The sequence below is a fragment of the Triticum aestivum genome, chromosome 3D (genome assembly GCF_018294505.1).
Source record: "Triticum aestivum cultivar Chinese Spring chromosome 3D, IWGSC CS RefSeq v2.1, whole genome shotgun sequence".
Classification (NCBI taxonomy): Eukaryota; Viridiplantae; Streptophyta; class Magnoliopsida; order Poales; family Poaceae; genus Triticum; species Triticum aestivum.
Genome location: NC_057802.1, coordinates 604,192,934 through 604,217,577, shown reverse-complemented (window position 1 = coordinate 604,217,577; position 24,644 = coordinate 604,192,934). Strand labels below are relative to the sequence as shown.

The 24,644-nt window shown below is 43.2% G+C and overlaps 2 protein-coding genes across 2 annotated transcripts; both read right to left on the bottom strand.

The window, feature by feature from the left end:
• Nucleotides 1-7,553: 7,553 nt before the first annotated feature.
• LOC123080883 (abscisic stress-ripening protein 1) lies at nt 7,554-8,313 on the bottom strand. Its single transcript, XM_044503825.1, has 2 exons — nt 8,060-8,313; nt 7,554-7,946 (listed from the first exon to the last, which is right to left on the bottom strand). The coding sequence occupies exons 1-2, from the start codon at nt 8,186-8,188 to the stop codon at nt 7,782-7,784; spliced, it is 294 nt and encodes a 97-aa protein (XP_044359760.1). The 5' UTR covers nt 8,189-8,313; the 3' UTR covers nt 7,554-7,781.
• A 13,328-nt stretch (nt 8,314-21,641) lies between these two features.
• On the bottom strand, nt 21,642-22,928 carry LOC123080887 (60S ribosomal protein L38). Its single transcript, XM_044503829.1, has 3 exons — nt 22,788-22,928; nt 22,503-22,686; nt 21,642-21,872 (listed from the first exon to the last, which is right to left on the bottom strand). The coding sequence occupies exons 1-3, from the start codon at nt 22,788-22,790 to the stop codon at nt 21,850-21,852; spliced, it is 210 nt and encodes a 69-aa protein (XP_044359764.1). The 5' UTR covers nt 22,791-22,928; the 3' UTR covers nt 21,642-21,849.
• Between the last annotated feature and the right edge of the window lie 1,716 nt (nt 22,929-24,644).

Genomic DNA, 24,644 nt, shown 5'->3' with positions numbered 1-24,644 from the left:
TTAAGAATCACCAATAGTTTTATTGAAGCTCAACATCCATTAGAGGTACAATGCCTTGGATCATAGACCCAAGAAAATTACAAAATAACTCCTATTACTATGAATTACAAAGATATTTCTTGGAGACTTATTCTCCATGGTGACAATCCTTGCAACATGACCTACTAGCAAGGCATTAGTAAAGATAATGCAATCACACCTCGGTCGTGGTACCGCCAACCGTATACTTGCATGAGCTTATTAACTACCTTCAAAGGTTTTTGACATCCCCATGAGTCGTCCATGTGAAAAGATGGAACATTGTGTGCGTTGAACGTTCTTAGGCCGGGTTGACCCCCTAGAAATGTAGGTTGTCAAAATACAAAATATTCACCAAGATGCTCGATAAGCACACTGAAGCCACAAGGGATCAGACCAACAAAAGCACCAGGCGCTAAAACAAACTCATCATATCCACATGAACGCATCTGTGAGAACAAAAACCCAAATTTCGCAAGATTGGACTTATGAAGTCATGATAACTCTGGCTTTGTGGCACTACCGCGTAAGGATTCATCACAGGAAGGGGAGAACAAGAGTAACTTTATTCTAACCGGCGTTGCACCCTTCGCAAGAACATCTATAGCATGATTATGTGATGTTTGTTTACCGTGCAGTGATGAATCCTGCCTCCCTCCTTTCCATGAGGAGAAGGGGGCGCCTCCCCTATTGGGCCCTTGTGGACCAATTCTCCTTCCACCACTTGGCCTTTTAAGATCTGTTGATATTTAATTAATATAAAAGCCTCATAACTATTATTAGAGTATTTTATTATTAATTTAATATCTCCAGAGACATTTTCCACGTATATATATTTTATCGGTAATACCTCGTATTGTCCGACAAACTCTGAAACCCTTCCGGAAACCCCGAAGCGCTTCTGGTTCCTCTCGAAACTATCCTGAATATTAATGAAACAATTTCATAAATATTTTCTCATTACTCCTATCCTATTAACACTCAACAGTTCGTGATTAGATTAAGCTTGTGACCCTGTAGGTTTAGTAAAACATAGACATGAACAAAACCCCTTTCGTTCAATGACTGATAGCGGAACCGTGGACATCCATATCGATCCCTATGAGTACACGATGACATTCGAGTGAACCTTTGGTTATGATGTGCTATTCCCTTTGCTTTGTGATACTTTACAAAACCCGAGGTGAGGTATATCGCTATCCTCTTGAGTCATATACACATGCTCACTATACCGGTCTCCTTGCTACCGGTTTTGTTCCGATGATATTATCTCAAAGTACAACAAACAAGTTTGGGTCGATTCAATATGATCGTTCTAACGTCATACTCTTAATTTTGTTTTAGAACTATCGTTACACTTAATGATATCCTAAGATCTGAAAAACGTGATCACCAACAACACTTCGGCTAGTCTTAGAGACCAGACTAGGAATCTTATTTTACCATCTATAATTCCACATGTGCATACGAGTTTCCCATTGAATCTCATATTCCATGATCATAGCAGTTATAACAAAGAATGTAAACTCTTAATTATGAATATAAAAATATAATAATACAATATTATTGTCTCTAAGGCATATTTCCAACACATAATAAGTGACACCCAATATGTCGTGAAACCCAGGTGTAATAAGATCCTCTCTAGATAAATCCGTTTGGCCCTATCATACGCCTTGTGCATGTCAAGCTTCACCACACAAGTTCCATATTTACCTTTTTATTCTTCTTTTTAATAGCATGATTAGATTCAAAAGACATCAGCAAATTATCTGATATAAGACCTCCCGGAAAAAAACACTTTGGTGCTAAATAATCTCCAACAAAAGAAATTTCAGACGGTTAATAAGCAGTTTTCAAATCACCTTATACACCACGTTGCATATGCTTATGGGCCAAAAAACTGAGTTATGACCTCAGGATTGTCGATCTTAGGGACGAGAAAAATAGTGGTATTATTCTAGCCATCCGGAATCTTCCTAGTGTTTACTGCCAACAACACTTCATCAATGAGATTCTCCTCGACTTTGTGGCAAAAACTCTTGTAGAAAACAACATGTAGGCCATCCAGGCTTGGTACCTTTAATTTGTTGATATCATACATAGCTTTTCAAACCTCATCTCTAGTGTAAGTTTTGTTTAACTCCTAATTTATATATTTTGTTTCTCGCAAAAAATAATCATATATTCGGTCACACTGGGCTTAACGTTGTCAATAATGTCTTGGTCCTCAATCCAATCACATGGATCACATTTCAATCGTTTAATGTAAATTCCTTACGTCGTCCCGTCGCTGCAATCAGCACGCCTCTTTGGATCTAGTAATTTTTTTCCTGTTCTAGCAGGTTCTCCATTTCATATGAATTTCATGTTAGTGGCCGGGCGTTACTTCATTCAGTTTCTTTTCTAATTCTTGGACTCTAGTATGAGGCCCCTTCAAAACCTCCTTGTCCTAGCGGTGTAGCGCAGAGTGAATAACCGATGTGAGCTGTGCTAGAGGCGCCACACCATGCATCTTCCCACATTAATGCAGTTTCGACAATTCTCTGAGGTCCTCTTCGGCAAGACAACGTTCCACTAGACCCTCTTGGTTGCAGGCCTAACTGGAACTCGATGTCCACCAGAATTGGGCGATGGTACCGATTTGTCGAAGCGTTCATTTGACACATCGAAGCAGGGAAACAAACCAACCCATCCACTGTTGCCCACTTCCGAGTCTAGCCGTTCACGCATATGACCCAGCGCCACAAGAAAATATCACCACTATATCCAAGATAATCCAGACTGCAATCATTAAGAGCATTACTAAGAGAGCGGCGATGGTATGGACGAGCTCGCCTGCTCCTGGTAGGCGTACCAATGGGACAGCGACATGTTTCAGCTTGTATTAAATGCAACCGTATAGAAACAGGATTGATACGCCCAATACAAACGTGGCATACACAGACAACGGCGTCTAAGCTAACGGTGGTGGGTGGTCCACCTTGCATGTGTTCCGTTTGTACACGGCTGTTTCAGCGTGATGAGCGGAAAGTCGGAAAGCAACCGCAAAACGTGCTCACACATAAGAGAAATAATGATGTGTCTAGTAGTGAAAACTTTCTTTAGCGTCCACCCTGAGTGTCACCCATTCTCTGATCGCTAATGATGCCTAAATTTTTTTTGCTTCACCAGCAGGCTCTTTTGTTCATAAGACTCTATTTTCGGTATGTTATTTAGATAGAATGTATTGTATCCTGTCATGTATATGCAGATCAATGGAGATAGCAATAGAGAAAGTGATGCCAGACACCACTCACGTGCAAGTGGCACGTGCGGAAGGCAAAAGAAGATCTTAGTCTGTGTTACACAAAGCACAGGGAATTCAGATCAGAATTTCACAAGATAATATTAATACCCCCATCCGTCGACAAAAGATTGTTGCGCACCTAGTGTACTGGCATTTTAGCAAAAAAAGAACTCTTACTTCCAAAACTGTTTGAAATAGGTCCCCGTCCGTCGCCCGCGCATCTCCGGGGGTAGCCGCCGCCCACTAGCGCGATTTTGGCGCCCATCTGCGCCGCCACCTACCTACGCGATTAATCTTCCAGTTCCACTGCCCGCCGCAGCCGCCGGCCACCTGAGTGGCAGAATCGCCACTCCGTGGATCGAGCTAGTAGCAGTGCTGGTGGAATCGCCACCTGAGTGGCGGAATCGATCCTTCCCCACCATCGCCTCTGCTGTTACTGTGACTCCAATCATTGCTCCTTCCTCAGACTGCCTCTTGTAGGTAATCCTAGATAACAATCAATCAGTAAGGAGTTTTTGGAAAATATCAATATAGTTTTTGGATACAATGAAAGATTCTTGGAAACAATCAATCAGTGAAGAGTTTTTGGAAATAATCAATATAGTTTTTGGATACAAGGAAAGATTCTTGGAAACAATCAACAAGTGAAGAGTTTTTGGAAATAATCAATATAGTTTTGGAAACAATCAGTGAGGAGTATTTGGAAACAATCGATATAATTTTTGGAAACTTTTATTCAAGGATAGCATATAGAAAGTGGAAGAAAAACACCACTCTCTAGCTTGACATCATTCCCAAGCAATGACACTGTTTTCCTTGGCCCTTGCAGTATTTCACATTTGCTTTATGGGAGTAACAAAAATCAGTCAAATTGCATGATAACTGCAGTTTTGAACAACCCTTGTGATAAACAATAATTCGAGCTTCAGCTGTTCCATCTGAAGGTTCAAATATGGCACCAAAAAGAATTACTCTTCCATGTGAATTTACCAAAAAGACAGATGGGGTCAAATTCTCACTTGGTTAACTTGAAAGTCAGATTATTAAGTGAACTTCCATGCAAAAAAAAGATTATTAAGTGAACTTGGGATGAAATGATTAAATGGTCCATGAATGAATTTACATTCAGAGTGCCATGTGAATTTACATTCTGTCAGTTTTCATGTGAACTGTGACAGTACTGAAAGCATGCAAACATGCCTAAATGTCATGCAAACATGCCTGAATTGTGTCAGTACTGAAAAATGCCAAGTTTTCTTCCTGATGATCATCTACTCTTTCATCATCCTTTTCATGAAAATTGGTGATGCCTAAATAGTGAAACAAACATAATGTATCAAAGTCACTATCAGATAACTGAATTTTGATTGAAGAATGAACATGATATTTTGTCACTATCATAGTCAAAATCTTACTATCTTCAGTCAAAACCAAATTTCAGAGTTCAAGTACAGTGCAAATCTTACTGAATTAAGAAGCTCGAACAGTTCAGTACTTCCGCCATTGTTCCAGGTTTGTCGGTGCTAGTTTACACATATGGTGAATTTCTATCATTGCCCCATCCACAGTATCAGTCTTGAACCAATTATGAAACACAAATGATGCTAAAATATACTCCAAGAAACAATGTTTGTATTGAGGGAGTACATAAGCACATGCAAACATGGAACAATATTGCCCACAAGGTTGCAGATCAATGTTTGTACTGGCGATACCTTTGCAGCCGTGTATGCCGTCACCCTTGAAGCCTTGTGGACATTTGCAGCCCTTAGCTTGCTCATTCTGTAGATTTCCAAAATTCAGTTTTGTACCACACAGAAGCTACAAGAAAACTACTCCCGCCGTCCCAAAATTCTTGTCTTAGATTTGTCTAAATACGGATGTATCAAGTCACGTTTTAGTATTAGATACATCTGTATCTAGACAAATCTAAGACAAGAATTTTGGGATGGAGGGAGTACAAGCTAGAAGACATCTAAAACAGATGATGTTATACCGAGCAGGCAGAGACAAACTTCCTGTTCTTGGTTTCCTTCCAGCAGTGTCCATTGTTGATTGCATCGACCAACACCAGAAGCTGCCAAACCCAGTGCAGACTTGGTTTCCTATTCTTACATAATTCACCATTGCCATCCAAGACAAAGATGGGGAGTCGAATTTCCTCTGCAAAATCGCATCCCTGCTAATAAGCATAGACCTCTGCAACTTACATTACCTTTGGTCTGTTATTATCTCCTCAATAAGCATAGGAAGTTAGGAAAAAACACATTCAGAAACAGAACTGAATGGATCCATTCTGTCTGTAGAGTGTACAACAATCCAACCTTCGCCGACCTCAAAAACTAGCATCTACCTCCAGCCACCAGGGACGGAGGAGGGTTCGGAGCTTACTCCAGGGACGGACAGGTCAGATGCGGGCGTCCTTGCTCGGCAGAGAGAGTGATCGGAAGCGGAAGCCGGTCTTAGCTTCCATCGCCAGCGGTGGACTCCGGCGAAGCCATGGCCGGTCGCCGCCGGCGGACGTCCGGGGCATTGTGGCCGTGTGGACCATATGAGCCAGAAGAATGAGGACGATAAGCCAAAAACATCAAGGCGTGTGCGAGCAGAGATGCCTGCACCTAGTTCGAGCGGGGGCTCTGTTAGCCATGTGTCTTCCAGTTCTTGCTCACGTACAAACAGATGCGGCAACCATGTATCCTGCGACGGCGCTGGCAGAAGATGTGGACTGCGTGCCCTCCGGCGGTCCGTTCTGCTGGCCCGGAACTTCAACTCCTAACGCTTGGGCAGCTTGCTCCTGTCCAAGCACGATTTGCGCCAACGGAGTTGCTGCAGCAGCAAGCGACCCGGCGTAAGCTTGCGGACACCTGTAGAAGTCGCATCCACCACGTGCTGGCTGCCATTGGTTGTAGGGGAAAGCTACGGAATGAGACATTGAACCAATCAAGAAGAAAAAAACAACGAAAAACATCCAAAAAGCTGTACTTACGATGTGACTGCGGCACTTGTAGAAACGCTCGACGCCGTTCTGGCAGTGACGAGCTACATAGGTCACGACGTTCCTGCCGCAATCCGGGCAAGGCACGATTAGCAGGGCGACCGGATCAGCAACTGCATCTGCCATCTTTATCAGCTAGGGTGTCTTGGTTCGATTTGGGGGTCGATTGAGATGCAGCGTGCGGCTAGGGTTTGTTGGAGCCAATTGGGGATCGAATGAGGACCACACCGACGATGGGCTGGGTTAAGTGGATGTGGTGGGCCTACCGAATGTCGCTTGGACGTCCGTCGCCACAATCCCAAACGCCGTCTCTTCCGGTCCCGTATGCTCATTAAATATGCTGACAACTGCTTCCTGGAATACCGGCGACATCTCATATCACGAAACAAACGGACGCCTCGCGATACCGAGATCGCGCGAGCTCGTCCACGCCAGTGAATTTTCGCATTACTAAACGCTTGCATACAACGTTGGGGTGTGCAACTCCACCCTCTTTCTCATGAGCATGCACAATTTCATTGTAGTCGCCTTGAGCTAGATAGTCCAGGTAGTAATAACCTTGTCCTAGCTGTCAATAAAGGGTAGAGTTGATGTTGATAAAGGAAATGGGTGAGCTTCTTCATTTAACTCAAGGTGATGTTTTTCTTCAAGATTTGGTTCATTCTAATTTGGGTGTAGCTTGGTCTCAGTTGACTGAGATTTAACCAAGTCTCAGTCAAGTGATAACATGTAATCGAGAAAAAGGAAAATCTAAAAAAAAAATTTGCACGGATCTCAATGTAAGATCTCACGGATATAGCACCGAGTGAGACTTAACGAAGCTCAGTTGATTGAGACTTAGCAAGACTGTTCTAGTTATGGGTCAGAAGACACAAATTTCGAATCCCCATGCGAAGGATCAAAGATGACGACTAGAGGTGGGGTCAATAGCCGACTACATATTTTAAATTTCCTAGTTGATTTAGAGACAGTGGAAGTATAAGTTCTCCAAAGTTTAAATACAACTAAGTTACTTCAACCTATGTGAGGCAATAGATCTTGCAACAATACCAACATGTTACGGTAGAATGCAACACTCCACCAAATAATAAGGCTCGGTAGAAGAAAGTAACCACGAATCATGGAGACAAAGATTTATCATGTGGTTCACGCCCTTGGGTGGCGGTGACGCGAACCCAAGAAAGTAGTCCATGACATCTAGTAATGTTGTAATGTTGGGCATTTTCAATGGAGACCCCTGCTATTTCGAGAGAAAAGAAGGCGTGTAGATTATTATTAGAGGAGATGTGCCCAAACATGGACTACAAGAATGTACCAACATACTATACGACTATGTCACGAGAATACACATACCAAACAGCAATTCAATACTATGGAACAAGACAACAAAATGAATGAATGTAACCGGCCGTACATATAAGATATACTGTATAAGATAACTAGCTAGGGTCTATGTGTGCATATGCATCCATGAGTGTATCAGTGGCGGTGGGCATGACGAGCGTTCTTCTTGGCCTCTTTCTTCTTGTGGTGCTCGTGTATGGCGAATCCCGCGCTGCCGGCCGCGACCGTGGCGGCGATCTTCTCCTTGATCTTGTGCGACCTTGCGTGCTCCGGGTCCTTCCTCGCCTCGTGCTTCTCGTGCTGCATATTGTTAAGTAATTATCAGCACTATAGCTAACCGTGAATAATCTGCCATCAATTGCGTAACTGCGTAAGTACGAGTAATAGGTAAAGCTGAGGTGTTTGGGGCGTACCCTAGCGTATGCTCCGGCGGCGACGGCGCCGAGCTTGGCCAGGTTCTCCATGTGCTTGTGATGCTTCTCCTCCTTCCGGTACTGCTCGCCGCCAGCCTCCGGCTTGCCGCTGCTGCTGTGGCGCCCCATCACCAATTAGCCTTCCGAGCTCTCAACGGAGTACGTCCGTGCGTGCGTACTACGCACTCGTGCCTTGCTTTGCGTGATCGATGTGTGTACCGGAGGAATGGAGGATGAGGATCTGTGTATGTGTGTTTGTGATATGTGCTTGACATGAGGGCATGCATGTCTCTTTATATAGGATGGAGAGAGAAGATCGTGTACGGGCGCGAAATGCCGCTGACTCGCACGTAAGTGGCGCCTTCCTCTTGCGCGTTAAATTTTCGACGTGTAATTGGGTTTGCTTGGGTACTCACGTCACAGAATTAAGGCAAAGCTAGCTTTGTTCATACGGATCGATACCGGCCGATCTCAGATATATTTCGCTTTCGTAGTGTGCCTCGATCAATCGCTCTCTCGATTTTCTTCAGATGGGAAATGACACGCACACGGCCACATCTCTGCAGGCAGTAAAAACGAAAAATACTCGAAGACGACCGAGTCTGCATGCAGCTAGCTTGCTTAACCGCGTCGGTCGACCGGTCGGTGCAACACGGCTAAGGAATTTTCGACCCGGCTAACTTGTTACTAAGCAACGCGTACGTCCATCAACGTGCCAACTACGCCCAGCAACGAACCGTATTTGAAGTCACATCTCCAATATCCATCCATGTTTACCCACACAAAAAGCCCGCCATGCAAAAAAAATTGACAAAGAATAGTGACGGTAATTTATTTGTATTTTTCAAAAGTAGCAGCAAGAAGACGGTCATTTTAATAGATTTCGACGAACTCTTTTCATGGAAAAACCAAAAAATACTGATAAAAATGGGAACTGGAAAAAATGAATGACGAAAAAATGGAAGAAAAGAAATGGAGCCGGTAGCAGGGCTGTGGTTTTCAAAAAACAAATTCCTTTTCGAGAAGCACATTTACTTCTGATGGAGGCACCTATTTTTTCCACGCAAAAAATCCTCGCAATTTTTCTCCCAAAACATAGGAAAAACTATGCACAAACCCAAAAGCTGGAAAAAAGCCCCAAAAAGAAGCTAGGGCTCTTTTGTCTCCCGCCGGCGCTGCCACGGGTCCGTCTCGTCTCCGGTGATCCTAGGGCCATGGGGGCGGGGTGGATCCTGGCCTTTGCCGATGGGAGGGCTCCGTTTCTTGATGTTTCTTTCGATTTTGTCAGGGTTTGTGTCCTGCTCGGGATGATGAGATAGCGGCGGCTCCCTGAAGATGGAATAAGGTTCTTCCCGCACAGCCCACGTTTCTGTGGTGCGTTGAGCATCGTCGCAAGATGTGTGGAGGTGTGTCTCCGATGGATCTCGCAGGATTCGATCGGTGGTTGTATTTGGTGCATCTAGTCGGATCATGTCTTCGTTCGTCTACATTCGAGTGTCTTTAAGTTGGATCCTTCCAATCTATGTGTCTCTTTATCGGCGGCAGTTGTAGTTCTGGTGCGCTAGTCCTATAGGGGCTTAGCATAACGACTTCTGACTGTCTACTGCAACAAGTTTTGTCTGGCTCAGGTTAGGAAGGGGCGGTGACTGCGGCACGTCTTCGGCTCGCTTCAGTGCTTCTAGTCGTCGCTAGGTGGTCTACGGATCTAGTTGTAATTTTATTATTTCTGGTGTTTGTCATACTACCATGATTGAAGCTGAATAGATCGAAAGTTTTCCCAAAAAAATCTCCTGATTTTTTTCTCATGATAGATTACCATCACAAACAAAACAAAAATGCATGATGGATTAGACTTCCTGAGGCCCATGAGATGGGAAAAGGGCTTGATAAGCCTCAAAGTTGTTGGGCCATGTATACTTGCTAGGCCTAACTTTGGGCATAATTGTGTCCGTGACATCAAACCCTCCTAGCGCCTTACATGGTTATTTACAACCGGCCAGCCTATATAAGAGTAGTTCAGAGTTCATTTTTTCAGAAGCCCCTCCGGTTTTGGGAAGTATCCAGAAGCTTCCCAACCGTTTCTATGTGTCTTATGGTTTCATGTTTTCTGGTTTCACTCGGTTATTGTCCAATGTTTTTTTTCATATCTTTTTTTCTTTTTGTCTAGTCTTTTTCTTTTTTTCCTTCAAACACATGAACTTTTTTTTTCGAAATAGAGTTTTTTGAAAGTTCATGAGCTTTTTCAAAATTCGTGAAACCTTTTTTTCAATTTTTTGTGAACTTTATTTTTTTGGCATACTTTTTCCAAATTACAAACTTTCCCAGGTCTTAATTATTTTTCAAATTATTTTACTTTTCCCAATTTCGTGAACATTTTTTCTAAACTTCATGTACTTTTTCGGTTTTATGAACTTTTTTGAAAGTTTTCGAATTTTTAACCTTTTTTGTGTGAATTTTGTGACCTTTTCAAATTCATGGAATTTTTTCGAAATGGTGAACTTTTACAAGTTTCATGATTTTTTTTAATTTTTGTGAACTTTTAGAAATAGTCGATTGGTCAACTGGTAGAACTATCCACATCATCTGGTCAACATGTGAACTGCTGAGTACCTTGTCAACCTTCCTAGAGAGCGAGCGAAGGGTAGCAGGAGCGAGTTGGGCACTTAAGGCGCTGACCAGGGGCTCCTGACTGCATCAACATAAACCTGAACCTGAACCTTACACGTGGCAAAAGAAAACGGAGACATTTGTTTGTTCCTTTTCGTTTGTTGAGTGCTAACCTGAACCTAACCTTGGCGACACAAGCAGAATTGCAGTACTCAAACTAAGAATATCATATAGACCGCTGCATACTGGAGTACGTATTTTGTAACGCACGAAGGGCTCAAGAAAGATGGAACCTTCAGTGCAAGCTGGAGAGCAGAATAACTATGGTTTCAGTAAAAGTATCAACTACACCAGGACCCGGCCAGGTCTAGGAGGCTCAGGTATCTTCAGGAGAGCATTGTTCGGATCGCGTCACGAGTTACTGCTGCATTTGTTTGGCTTTGCTCATTAGTATGGCCATACCTCGCCAAACTGTCATGTCTACTAGTACATGGCAGATTTGTGTAGTTGTTCAACATATTAACTAGGTATACCTGAATATACCTATAGGGAATAGCGATGCCTTTCTCGGAGCAAATGGCAATCATCATAGCATAACTACGAGTTAATTGCACAGAAGTACCACAACTGGGGCATCACATGCAGATTGGTACCACGATTGCTAATTTTTGTATGTCAGTACCAACATTGTTCCAGGCTGTTGCAAATAAGGCTAAAAGTGTGTTTTATACGTATTGACGCTATATCCGACAGCTCTGGCCCACCCGTCAGGTGCCACGCTGGCCAATCGGCGCGTGCCCGCGCGCTGACTAGGAGGAGCCGCCCTCAACACCCGGTCCGGTCGCACCGGTTCGCCCCCACTGCACCATTCCCCTCCCCTCCTCCTCCTCGACTCGAACCCTAGTCCATGGTGTCGGCGACTCCGGCAGGCGGCGGCGAGGGCGTCGGCGGCGGCGGTGACCTACCGTTATGGCCGCCTAGCGGCCCGGCTGGCGTTGACGGCGACGGCGGCGACGACTCCAGCTCCGCGTACTCGAGCGACGACGAGGAGGAGTCGATGTTACTCTCCATGGAGCAGTGTTTGCGGTTGGCGCAGCTGTGGGTGGCGAACCCTAGCAGCAGCCATGAGTTGACGCATGGACTTGGCGGCGTGCTGTACGTATCCTTCTCCTCCTCCTCCTCTGATTTATCCAATTGGGGATTTTTAGGGTTTGTTCATCTTCTGCTTTATCCAGTTGGTGATTAGGGTTTGTTCAATTAAAGTGAGCAGTGTAGGACAATTACAGTAACCTAGTAACCTAGTGTAGTGCACTATCAAATTAGTTCAATTACAGTAACAATTTGGGATTAGGGTTTCACTAATTGAAGTATTCTGTGTTTGTCTTTCTCCTTGAATGTGCTATTGTGCTAAAATGGTCGAAGCTACATTGATTCATGTTCTGTCATCTGTAATAGTAATAGTAAATTAAAGACTTGTAGGAAAGTTAATCCAAAATTTCCTGTATTGTACTGTTGCTCTCCAAATTTAGAGTTATGGTAATGAATACATGAAATTTAATTCGTTCTGTAGTTTGGATGAAGACATTTGGCAAGTAAGGATCCATTTTGATGCAAGAGAACCATTGGAGATGAAGCTGTGTAGTTCAGATATTACTTATCTGAATCTGGTTGCAGTGATGGAAACCCAAGGATTTAATGCATATGATTGTTTGTATTACATTGAAAATCCATCTTTAGGAGAGAAAAGGCTGGATTTGGTAGACATTCATGCAGAACTACAGATGATAAAGAGAAAGATCCAGGACAAATTGGAGCTTAATTTGCTAGTTAGGGCTTGTCCACCCCCTGATAGAGATTTTGAGATGCATCAATGTGAAAGGCCAGATCTGTCCACTGTTGTGTACCAAGAGCCTGTTGTTTATGATCTGAGTGAGCCTCCTATCTTAGCTGTTGATCAGCAAGGAGTAGTTTTTGAGAGTCAATTAGCAGCTCTAGCACACCCCATCCTCCTGGTGGTTGCACACAAGAAAGCAAGAATGCAAATGCCAAGTTGAAAGCTGTTTTGGAAGAAGAAGAAGAGGGATATCAAGGATATGAGGTATATGAGGACAGTGATGCTTCTGCCTCTGATGAGGATGGTCAAATTGGAAGTGAGCCTAATTATATGTCTGATGATGAAGATGTAGAGGTGGAAGAGGGGAAGAGACAGAGAGAGTTAGAAGTACAAGAGGAAGAATCAGATGATGAGCAATCAAAGGAGGAACCAGTGCTGTATTATGAGGGTGACACTGAAGTTGAGGACCCATTTGAGGTAGAGGAAGATAGGACATTTGAAGAAGAAGAACAAAATATAGTTGTACCTGTAAAGAAGCAGAAGCTGCCAATTAGAAGAGGACCGACAACTAGGTCACATTCCAGTAAGCTACCTGAGGTTGAACCTGATTTCAGACCATCATCAGATGAAGAAGAGAAGGGGTTGTTGAGGGAGAGTGATGATGATGATTTTGAGCCACCCTCATTTGTCCTACCAAAAAAAAGGAAGAGTAGGGCAAAGAAAAGGCCTGCTAGGAAGTGGTACAATGAGAAAATGGAGCAACCACATGAACAACTATGTCTAAAGTTGTGTTTTAGGGATCAGCATCAGTTCAGAGATGCTTTGTTGAATTTGCACATCACTCAGGCCAGGAATTTCAAGTATCATAGGAATTCAGATCAGAGGATAATTGTTCAGTGTGCAGATAAACAATGTCAGTTCTTTATGGTGGCATCAGTTATAAAAGGGGAGAAAACCTTTGTAATTAAGAAGATGAGACTTGAGCACACTTGCCCTAGTAGTACTAAGACCACCAGGGTTAGTGCTAAGTGGCTAGCACAGAAATATGAGCATCTGTTCAGATCTGATATAACTACTGGTATTCAGACTATAATTGATGCATGCATGGAAAAATATGGTGTAGATGTGCCCAAGTGCATGGAATATAGGGCAAAGAACATAGCTATTGAAGTTGTGTTAGGAGATCACAAGAAGCAATATCCTAGGCTTAAAGACTATGCTCAGATTGTCATGGACACAAACCCTGGGAGTAGAGTAATAGTCACACTAGTAGAAAAAGGCCCATTTGTCCCGGTTCTAGAGGGCCTTTAGTCCCGGTTCTGGAACCGGGACTAAAGGGTCGGTACTAAAGCACACCCCCCCCCTTTAGTCCTGGTTCTTATACGAACCGGGACTAAAGGTCCTCCACGTGGCCGCTATCTGGAGCTCCACCTTTAGTCCCGGTTGGTAACACCAACTGGGACTAAAGGAATTTTACAAAATTTTATTTTTTGAATTTTTTATTTTAATTTTTTTCCGATTTCAAATTTCTAAATTATTTTACAATTTAATATCTAATAACCACTCATCACTGCTCAATTTAACCTCTAATCTCTAATCACCCCTCATCATTCCAAATCATCTAACTTCCCGGTCGGTCACCCATCCTCTCACTACTCCAGCCTGAGTACTCTTATCTTCCGGGTTCTATTCCCCTCGTTTCCAAGTCTGCACTTGTTGTTTTCCTGACAATAGTAAGATGTCAATCCTATTAACCCTCAGGAGTTTAGCTTGAGCATGAAATCACACGTTTCACTGTTTGAGTTTGAAACTATTATTAAAAAAAATTAGTAACACTAATATTTCTTGAATAAGTAGTTTGACCATAGTTTGACCATAGTTTGACCACAGTTTGACCACGGTTTGACCAGATTTGACCAAAATTCAAAAAAACTAAAATAATTATTAAGTAACACTAATATTCTTGAATAATTATTTAGTACCACTAATACTTCTTGAATAAGTAGTTTGACCATACTTTGACCGAATTAAACCAAAATTCAAAAAAACTGAAATTTGAGCATAACTTTTTTTCCTTTTAGAATTTAAGGATTCTAAAATTTGGAAGCAGGCCTACGGCGGTCAAAATTGGATGCGGATTTTTGGGCTGAAAATTTTGATATATTATACTTTTTTTCCGACATCGTATGCAGAACTTATAGCCGTTTTACTTTTTCATAACACTTTTTTGCAAAACATGCCCAAATTTAAGTTTTTAAATTTTCCTAACTAGTAGATGTAGTAATATAACTACATCTCGAAGGATTTTATTTTTTGAAGTTTTTATCATTTTCTTTTGTTTTTCTCAAAACTGGAATGGCGATACACGGGGGGGGGGGGGGGGTAGAGTTTGAGAAACGAAGCCCTTTAGTCCCGGTTTGAGACACGAACCGGGACTAAAGGGCATCGCACCCTTTAGTCTCGGTTTGAGATACGAACCGGGACTAAAGGGCATCGCACCCTTTAGTCCCGGTTCGTGTCTCAAACCGGGACTAAAGGGCTCATTTGAACCGGGACTAATGCCTTTAGCCGCACGAACCGGGACTAATGCTCACATTAGTCCCGGTTCGTAATGCAACCGGGACTAATGTGTATATTGAGCTGTGACCAGAGCCCTGTTTTCTACTAGTGTCACTACTGTTACTCCAGTAGCAACTCCAAAAATACCCCACCCAGGCCCAAGATTCCATGTCATGTTCTTTTGCATGAATGGAGCAAGGGAGGGGTTTCTCAAGGGGTGCAGGCCATTCATTGGTTAGTTCCTGAACCTTGTGCACCATTTACATATTGTAGAGTACTCCATATTGTATCTCACTTGAATGTATTTAATGTTTGCAAATGTTGATTATGCAGGTGTTGATGGATGCTTCATTAAGCTCACTACAGGTGCTCAACTCCTTGCTGCCACTGGTAGAGATGGCAACAACAACATATATCCACTGGCATTTGGCATAGTTGGACAAGAGGACACACCTAGTTGGTGTTGGTTTCTACACCAACTGAAAATTTGCCTAGGGGGAGAAGTGGGCCAGTTTGGACCTTATACTATAATGTCAGATAGACAAAAGGTATGTGTTTGCATATTTCATTCTGTTTTGCACAAGTGTTTACAGTAGCTTAGAGTTTCATTGGTGCATATTTCTTTAGCTTGTAGCTTAGACTTGTTAAATTGTTTGTGTCAGGGGTTACTGAATGCAGTGAATTCTGTGTTTCCAAATTGCAACCAAAGATTCTTGCCTTAGACATTTATATGCAAATTTCCAAAATGCTGGGTTTAGGGGTGAAGATCTTAAGAAGTGCATGGATAATGCTAGCTATGCCTGCAATGAACACAAATTTAATATTGCAATGAATGATCTTAGAGCTGAAAGTGAGGAAGCTTGGGAGTGGCTTACTGCAATACCAAAAAACACATGGGCAAGGCATGCATTTGACACAAACTGCAAGACTGACTTGGTAGTGAACAACTTGTCTGAGGTGTTCAGCAAGTACATTCTAGATGTTAGGAGAAAACCTATAAGGACTATGTGTGATGGGATAAAAGATAAGCAAATGGTGAGGTAGCACAGGAACAGGGAGAGTGGAAAGGCAGCAAGATGGGAGATAACACCTCATTACAGTGAGAATCTAGAGGTTGAGAAGGAGAGGGCCAGATACTGCAAGCCAATACAGGATGGGGTCAACTTATGGCAAGTTACAAGTGGGCAGGAAACACATGCTGTCAACCTGGAACTTGAGACTTGTGGATGCAGGAAGTGGGACCTTAGTGGCATACCTTGCAACCATGCCATCTCTGCAATAAACAAGGCTAAAAGGAAACCAGAGGATTATGTCAGCAAATTCTTCAAGAAAGATTTTTTATGTTGCAGCTTATGAACCAATGATCTTTCCTATGCCTGGTGAGCATGATTGGACAAGGACCCCTGGTCCAGACATAGAATCACCTGCATTCAAAATCAAGAGAGGAAGAAAGAAAGCAAAGAGGATTAAGGGCAAATTTGAAGTACCAAAGCCAAAAGATACTTCAAGAATGGGCACCATAACATGTGGAAATTGTGGTCTCCAAGGGCATAGGTACACAAACTGTCTTAAACAGTTGAAGCCTGAGCTAGCTTTGAGGAAGAATAAATATGTGGTAATAATTTTTCACCTTGAAATATACTAATGTTTCCTTTCTTGTACATTTCTTTCTAGTATTATTAAATGTTTTCGTTTTCTTTGCAAGGCTACTCCAAGCAACTCACAGCCAAGAGTTGTTGGTCCTTCTCCTACACCAACAGCAAGACAGGCAAGAGCTGCTGCTTCTGCTCCTACACCACCATCATCTAGAAGAGGAGGAGCTGGCAGAGGAAGAGCTGCTGCTACTTCTACTACACCACCACCATCTGGAAGAGGAGGAGCTGGCAGAGGAATAGTTGGCAGAGGAGCTGGAAGAGGAGTAGCTGGCAGAGGAGGAGATGGCAGAGGAGGAGCTGGAAGAGGTGCTCCAAGGCCATTCACTGCCCCCAGGCAATATGGTGCCTCAAGTTATGCTCACATTCCTACTGATGGTACACACACTGGATGGATGTCCTACTTCAATGCTAGCAGAGGAAGAGGGGCCATGTAATTTGAACTGAAGTGGTGTTATTTTGGTTAAACTTGATGCTGATGTTGATGTGGTGTTGCCACTTGATGCATATTTTGGCACAATCCATTACTGGTTATTGTAATGTTGAACTTCAGGTGGAGTACTCTAGTTGATGCATATTTTGGATGCATATGTTGATGATTATGTTTGCCATGCATAATCCTACAAATTGGAGCTCATATGTTGATTATTATATACAAGCATGTATGCTGTTGCCAGTGCTAGTGCATGTTGATGTGGTGCCTGAATTGTGGCTGTTTGTTTGGCACAATCCAGTACCAATATTTACAAAGCAGTACCTCATTTGGGGATAGTTGTTGCAAGTCAGTACCAATACTGGTGCTATTAGTTGCATGTCAGTACCAACATTGGGGCATCACAATAACATGCAGCACCACATTTGGGGGTTCTAACAGGTGGGACCGATACCTCTCCTACTATTAATGGGACAGCACAAGCTTGTATCGAGGGAGTGGGGAACGAAACTAGGGTTCGTCCACGCGGTGTCAATTCGGAGCACAGCGAAGGAGAGATCTGAGCGTGGAGGGGGGAGCTGGGGCCGGCGGCGGAGAGAGAGATGTCGTGGTCGTCAAGTGCCGGGTCCGCTCCTGAATTCCGTCGAGCTGCAGGAAGGAGGGGGAGGAGTCGCGCTCGCCGGTGCGCTACCGCGAGAACCCAATGGCATACGAGCCTCCAGTGATGTGCCACTGCGAAACTCCGAGGAAGACGCCAAGATGGATCTCCTGGAGCAAGCTGAACCCTGGTAGGAGGTGCTATAGCTGCGTGGATGCTATGGTGAGTGTGGTTTTTTGCCTAATTTTCTTCCTTTTTCTTCTGTGCAATAGTATGTGAAATTATATATATTTGGAAATTTGTTTGTGCATCTTAATAGCACGGTAGCTGTGGATTGTGGAATGGCATGATGATCCATTGTCCAAATTTTGGAGTGAGCTCATTGGGGATCTGCGTGATGAAGTCTGGAGGCTTAAAGGTGCTACTGTTGCTCGATCTGAAGATCAGTTTCCAATGCTAACTCCCAGTGATGATGATGGCACAAGGGAGGCCATGGTTCTGTCTCTGCAAGCTCAACTGACAGAGAAGAATGCAGAGATTGCTGGGATTAGGGCCAAATTTCACGATGTGTTGTTTCTTTTCACTATATTTGTGCTTGGCTTAGTTGCAGGCAAAATCTTAAGTTAGGTAGTTGGTTTAGTTGCAGCCAATCTAAATGCAATGTACTGGACAAGTTAAGTTGCTCTAGTTTAAGCCAAGTTGTCTTGTGTATGCTCTTGCTTAATGTGTAATGGATCAGTGAAATTATCTTCTGATGCAATGAGATTGAGTCAGTCTTCATCCTCTTTTATTTTGTATGACATGAGTGTTTTGCTGCAACATTGTCATAATGTATCATCATCAACATATCCATCTACATAATCAGCATATCCATCAACATGATGTATTCAAGGTTGATCCATGTCTAGCAATCATATAATTTTTTTCAGACATGGCACTATAAAATAAGAAACTGATCCATGTCTAGCAATCACAACACACATTAGTTACTGGAGTTCAACTCATTATAGCCATACATAACCATTGTTCATAATACATAGAGGAGTTCAAGTTCAAATGCATAATTCATCCTTTTCTCACAAAAGGATGAATAGCATAACTACTACATACATACACAGCCATAGTTCACAATTAGTACAAGCATACAGTACACAACCTTAGTTCCTAGATGCTAGGTCATTACACAACCATCATTCCCAAAAGGTCAGCAATGCCACTAATCTCATTTTCATCTTCTTCACTTCTCCAAGATGGCCTAATTCCCCTTGAACTTCTCCTTCAGCTTTTCATTCCCATCATGAGCTCAGCATTCTGAAGCTCTAACTGGCACTTCTCTTGAATATGCTTTTCCTTTCCCTTAAGCAGATCAGCAACCTAAAGCTTCAACTCTAGCTTCTCTTGGGTGAGCTTCTCCTGACACTTTGTTAGCTCTGCATTCTTCAGCTCCAAATTCATCCTAGCTTCAATCAGCACTTGCTTCTCTTTCATATTGTTCAACTTCAAGTTCTAAATGACTGTTGCTTGAGCTCTTGTCAGGTTGACCAGCAGATCATACTTCTGAGTAAGTTTCTGGGTCTCTGCATCTTTATTTGCCATCTCAGTTGCCATCTGTGCCTTCATATCAGCAATCAGTTCTTTTCTTACCTCCTGTTGATATGTAATGTTAGACTGCAGATAACTGAAATCAATCACCCTTTCCTCCTGGAAGTTCATAAGTTCATGCACATCCTGGACTAACTTGTCATAGTTGGCCTCTAGCTTGTTCTTCTCTTCTGTCAGAGAATAGCTAAAGCACTTTCAAGATTGTCATTGACCCTAGCACTTCTGGCATCCTCAACCATTGCCCATAGCTTCAACAATGCATTCTGCATTGTTGGGGCCACTGGTGATCAACCCATTCAACAAAGCCATAATTGTTACCTTCCTGCAAAAACAACAACAAGAATATCTACATTTAGCATCAGAACAAGAAGAGTTCATACACCAAGTAATTACACAAGAGAGTAAGAGCAAGATCACTGCAAGAACAACAAGAATATCTACATTTAGCATCAGAACAAGAAGACCACTACATTTAACAAGAGGAGCAGCCACTTGAGTAGCTGACTGACTAGGTTAGTTACTCTAGTGGTAATTACTCTAATTTCCATTTTAGTATTTTCACCAACTAGTACTCTGAAAAACTAATGAATCTGAACTCTGCAACTGGTACTCCAAGCCATAGTTGACTTATACATAGAGTACTGATTTATAATGGGGAAACAATGAGCTTCATTTTCATTGATCATCACTTGGCTTCAGTGTTATCAGATCTCCATGTGTAGTGCAAAATCTGTATGCTACTCCATATAAACAGTTTAAAATCTTTGAGTAATATAAGATGCGTACATCAGGGAGTGTTCATATCAAGGAGTGTTCAACCATTTTTAAACATATGGTCAGTTCAAAAATGTTCACAGCAAGCAGAGTACTCCAGCAAGCAAAATATATGGTCAGTGTGAAAATGGTTCTTATTCATTTAGTCCATTATGCTAAATAAGGCACTGTACTCATGCTTGACCTAAATAAGCTACTCTAGTACCACTATGAACCAAAATGACTATGCCATTGTACTCGAGTTCAATATGCCACTGACAAACTAAGAAAAATATCACTATGCCTACAATTCATACCGGCTGTGCACATGCTAAAAACCTCCTGCCTGTGTCTGTTCCTTCAAAGGCAACAAGCCTCTCAGATGTCATTCAGTGCTTCTCACATGGGGACATCAAATCCAGCTCAAGCCCCTTGTAATCTGGATCTTCAAGGCTGAAAGGGACCTGCAGAAACTCGCACAAGGACAATGGCTAAATCAAAACCTACCTAAATCAACCAAATCAAGAAACCCCAAATCTGAAACCCTAACCCTAAACTCACCGTACTGACCTGGTTGAGCCCGTCGGTGGAGGAGGAAGAGTGCATGTATGGGAGGCTAGACTGGTCGTCGCTGCTTTCGTCCTCCAAAACCATGGCGTCGGCGGGGCGGTGTGGCGGCCGGCATTCGGGAACGCGGGCGGCGGCGATGGAGGGAACGAGTCGAGGAGGAGGGGAGGGGAATGGTGCGGTGGGGGCGAACCGGTGCGACCAGACCGGGTGTTGAGGGCGGCTCGTCCTAGTCAGCGCGCGGGCACGCGCCGATTGGCCAGCGTGGCACCTGACGGGTGGGCCAGAGCTGTCGGATATAGCGTCAATACATATAAAACACACTTTTAGCCTTATTTGCAACAACCTGGAACAATGTTGGTACTGACATGCAAAAATTAGCAATCATGGTACCAATCTGCATGTGATGCCCCAATTGTGGTACTTCTGTGCAATTAACTCCATAACTACATACAACGGCGTTTGCAAGCCCGTTATTCTATAAGTGAAATCAGATTATCAATACATGCACATAGTAGGGCATCCTTGTAGATCATTGTTGTTCGTTGATAACCGCAATAGTAACCAACAACAATTAAGCTTGACAACAATAGACCAAATGACTGATACGTACATAAAATACCTGATGAAATCCAAATACCCAAGAAACAAGAAATCAGAAACCATACAAGTTGTGATCAAAATTATCTACATGGCCTATCCACAAACTTATACCATTCATATGGGTATGTCAAGCAACGAAACAAGTATATTTTTCCTTAACTATTATACTGGACCTGTAGATTAAAACATTTAGGACCAAAACTAACATATATAGCACGGCTTAAACCATAGATAAGTAAAACAACTTCCTTGGATCCTCCAACCAGAAGAACAACTGGTTTCACCATCACAACCACAAAAACCATAGACAAATGGCATCTCAGAACAAACAATGAATGGCTTCAAGGAAATGCAAAACAAACAAGGAGGAAAAATAGTGTGCAATCCAATCAATTTATATAGGATATAAGGGAGTAACATATCTCCATTCTCCAGCAAGTGAAATAACATAGAATCCTCACAGGTCCCAAACATTACATTTCAGTCTAGAACATACTCATGGCGAACTCGTTTACTGAACACAGACGTTGCTAAATCCAACATTCCCGCTACTGGTAAAGGCATGATCTGGCTTGATGCTTCTTAAACCTCCTGGACATTCAAACCTGCAGCGAAAAGATCAGCGCAGTTAGTAAGTGTTAACAAAAAATGGCTGGCTGTAAGATTTGAGCAACAGTGGGTCAGCGAAGAACGGCACAAGAGATACATGTGACAATGACTATATAAGATGCAAGAAATGAATGCGTAAACTGAGGACGTAGTACTACCACAATTTGAGCATACCTACCCAATACAGTAGTCATGTACAAAACTGAATGGCGTTTGACCACACACATTGCAGATATACGAGATTAACAAGGCTATGTTTGCATTATGCGGTCAAAACATCGCTGGAAATGCAAACAAATTAGGACAAACAAGAACAACATACACCTGACCAAGTGTTAACTGATCTGTGCAGTCCTACTACTACTACGAAGTAGTACAAGGAACAGGTAACTGGTGGTAGCCAGCGCAGCAGTGATGTGTGCAACCAGGCCTGCCAACATGCTTCTAGCTGATTGGGCATGGGTTTGTTGCAAAATAAAAACAATTATTTGCATAACTATGATTATCGCTCAAGATTTACTGCTCGCGGGTGATTTTCTGTGCGTAATTAGTAAGAACTCATCAGAACACTTAATCAATGAACAAAGATAGAGCTGGACAAGAGGGTGGGGGAGAACGGAAGGGACCTGGGGGGAGGGACTGCTTGAGCTTGTTGGCCTTGTCGGTGTCGTGGACGCAGAGGGTGTAGAGGTACCTGGAGCAGCGCACCTTGAACTTGACGGCGTCCTTGGTCCTCTTGATCCGCACCGACCGCGCGTCCTTCCGCCGCGCCGTCAGCAGGAAGTCCTTGATCTCGTGGATCTGCTTCGGCTGCATCACAATGATTTCGTTCGCTCGTTCGTTACCACATCATCCAGCAGCTACGGACGAAAGAGACACGCAGATCGTCGGAGGAGAGGGGCTCAACTCACCATGGTGGACGGCGGAGGTCGGCTGCGCAAATCCTAGGGGGCGGCGGCGGCGGCGGCGGCGGCGGGGAAAGGAGCAGAGGGGGGAGGAGAAGGCACGGCTGATGCCTGGCGAGCGAATTTATACCTAGAGAAACCTCGGGCCATCAGGCCGTGGTATGGATGGGCCAAACCCGGGCCGGGTATTCTTAAACGGGACGGGGACGGCCCATATAAGGGAATGCAGCAGTGAATGTTCTTTCGGTTTGGGAGCATTGCATAAGCTTCCTTCGCTTGGATTATTTTCCTGTTTATTTTTGGTTTATTCGGTTTTCTGTTTTAATTTTTTTACTTTACTTTTTAAATGGTTTTTCTAAGAGATATCTAGATATGCCCTAAGTATTGCACATCGGGTACTTCTGGCCTATGGATATTTTGCAAATTCGTAAGATTCGCACCTCGTCGAGGCAGCGTGATGATTTCCTTGCCTGGCAGCCAGAGAAAAGTGGGCAATTCACGGTGAAAAGTGCCTACCATTTGGCTATGCAAAATCATGAGGAGACCTTTTCTTCAAGCGCTTCTAGTGCTCAACATGGTGGTACAAGACCAATTTGGAGTCTTATTTGGCAAGCAAACGTCCCACAAAAAAAATGAAAGTTATGGCTTGGTAGGCAGCGACGGGTGCTCTCGCTACTTTTAAATGCATGCAATATAGACACCTTCATACTCGCAGAACTTGCCCGTTGTGCGGTGTCGAAGATGAGAGCTCTTTCCACGCCTTGGTGTCGTGTATAGCAGCAGTGCAACTACGGGAAGGCATGCGGACGATCTGGCCGCTCCCAAGTAACGAAAATCTTATTGATTCGGGACAGGAATGGTTGCTTAATGTGCTTGCAAACAGTAATGAACGAGTGCGAGACATGGTCCTTATTTTAATATGGAGAATTTGGAATTTGAGGACGGACGTGCTACATGGTAAATACCACGTCCCGGTACATATTTCTGTTGATTTTCTTAACAGCTACTTGCACCCTATATGGCATGCAAAGAAGTATAGCGTAGAGGAGATGATAAGATGCAAGATGGTGGAGTATGAGTTCGCACATGAACAGAGGAATAAAACACTTTCACGGTCTAATCCATGGCATGCTTCGGCTACTGGGCAAGTCGCCTTGTCGATGGATGGCTCGTTTTCCTCTGATGGAACCGCGGGTTCAGGGATGATCCTAAGAAATTCAGATGGTGGACTGATCTTTGCAGCCTATCGTTACCTTTTCTTCTGTAACGATGAGCTTCAAGCGGAACCAGATGCGTTGAGAGAAGGTCTTGCGATCACCATGGAACGATCAAACCTACCGGTGGTAATACAGTTTTATTCCTCTATGGTTCTTTCTTCATTAGCCTCAGATATTTTGGACTGGTCAGCATAAGGTCATTTAATCTCAGAGATTAAGTTTCTTTTAGTCGGTAGAGAGTTTTTTCCTTTGAAATTTTCTAGAAGCCAAACCAAGGTAGCAGATTGCCTCACAAACTATGGGAGGTTACAGTGTAGCACGGCTGTTGGCTGCAGAATTGCCCACCTTGTATCGCTAAGCTTTTGCCAACTGATTGTGAAAGTGCTAGTTATCGACTAGAGGGGGGGTGAATAGGCGATTTTTATGAAAGTCTTCAAAACATGAGAGTTTTGAAGACAAACAATAGAATGAACCTATTGATATGCAGCGGAAGGTAGACTACACTAGACAAGCCATAGTCAAGTATTCAATGAAGTGAAAGCACGAAGACTAATAGCAGCTAGGTAGTAGGGATCAGGATGAAAGATAGTATGAAGCCAAACAACAATAATAGTCACACAGTGAAGTCAAACAGGTAATGCAAACA

Bases quoted from the DNA above. Each gene is read 5' to 3' on its own strand.
- LOC123080883 (XM_044503825.1), bottom strand. From the start codon at position 8,188: ATGGGGCGCCACAGCAGCAGCGGCAAGCCGGAGGCTGGCGGCGAGCAG. The intron at 7,947-8,059 runs GTACGCCCCAAA...AACAATATGCAG, and splicing joins CCGCCGGAGCATACGCTAGG to CACGAGAAGCACGAGGCGAG.
- LOC123080887 (XM_044503829.1), bottom strand. The intron at 21,873-22,502 runs GTCCCTTCCGTT...TTTTCGCTGCAG, and splicing joins CAAGCAGTCCCTCCCCCCAG to GTTTGAATGTCCAGGAGGTT.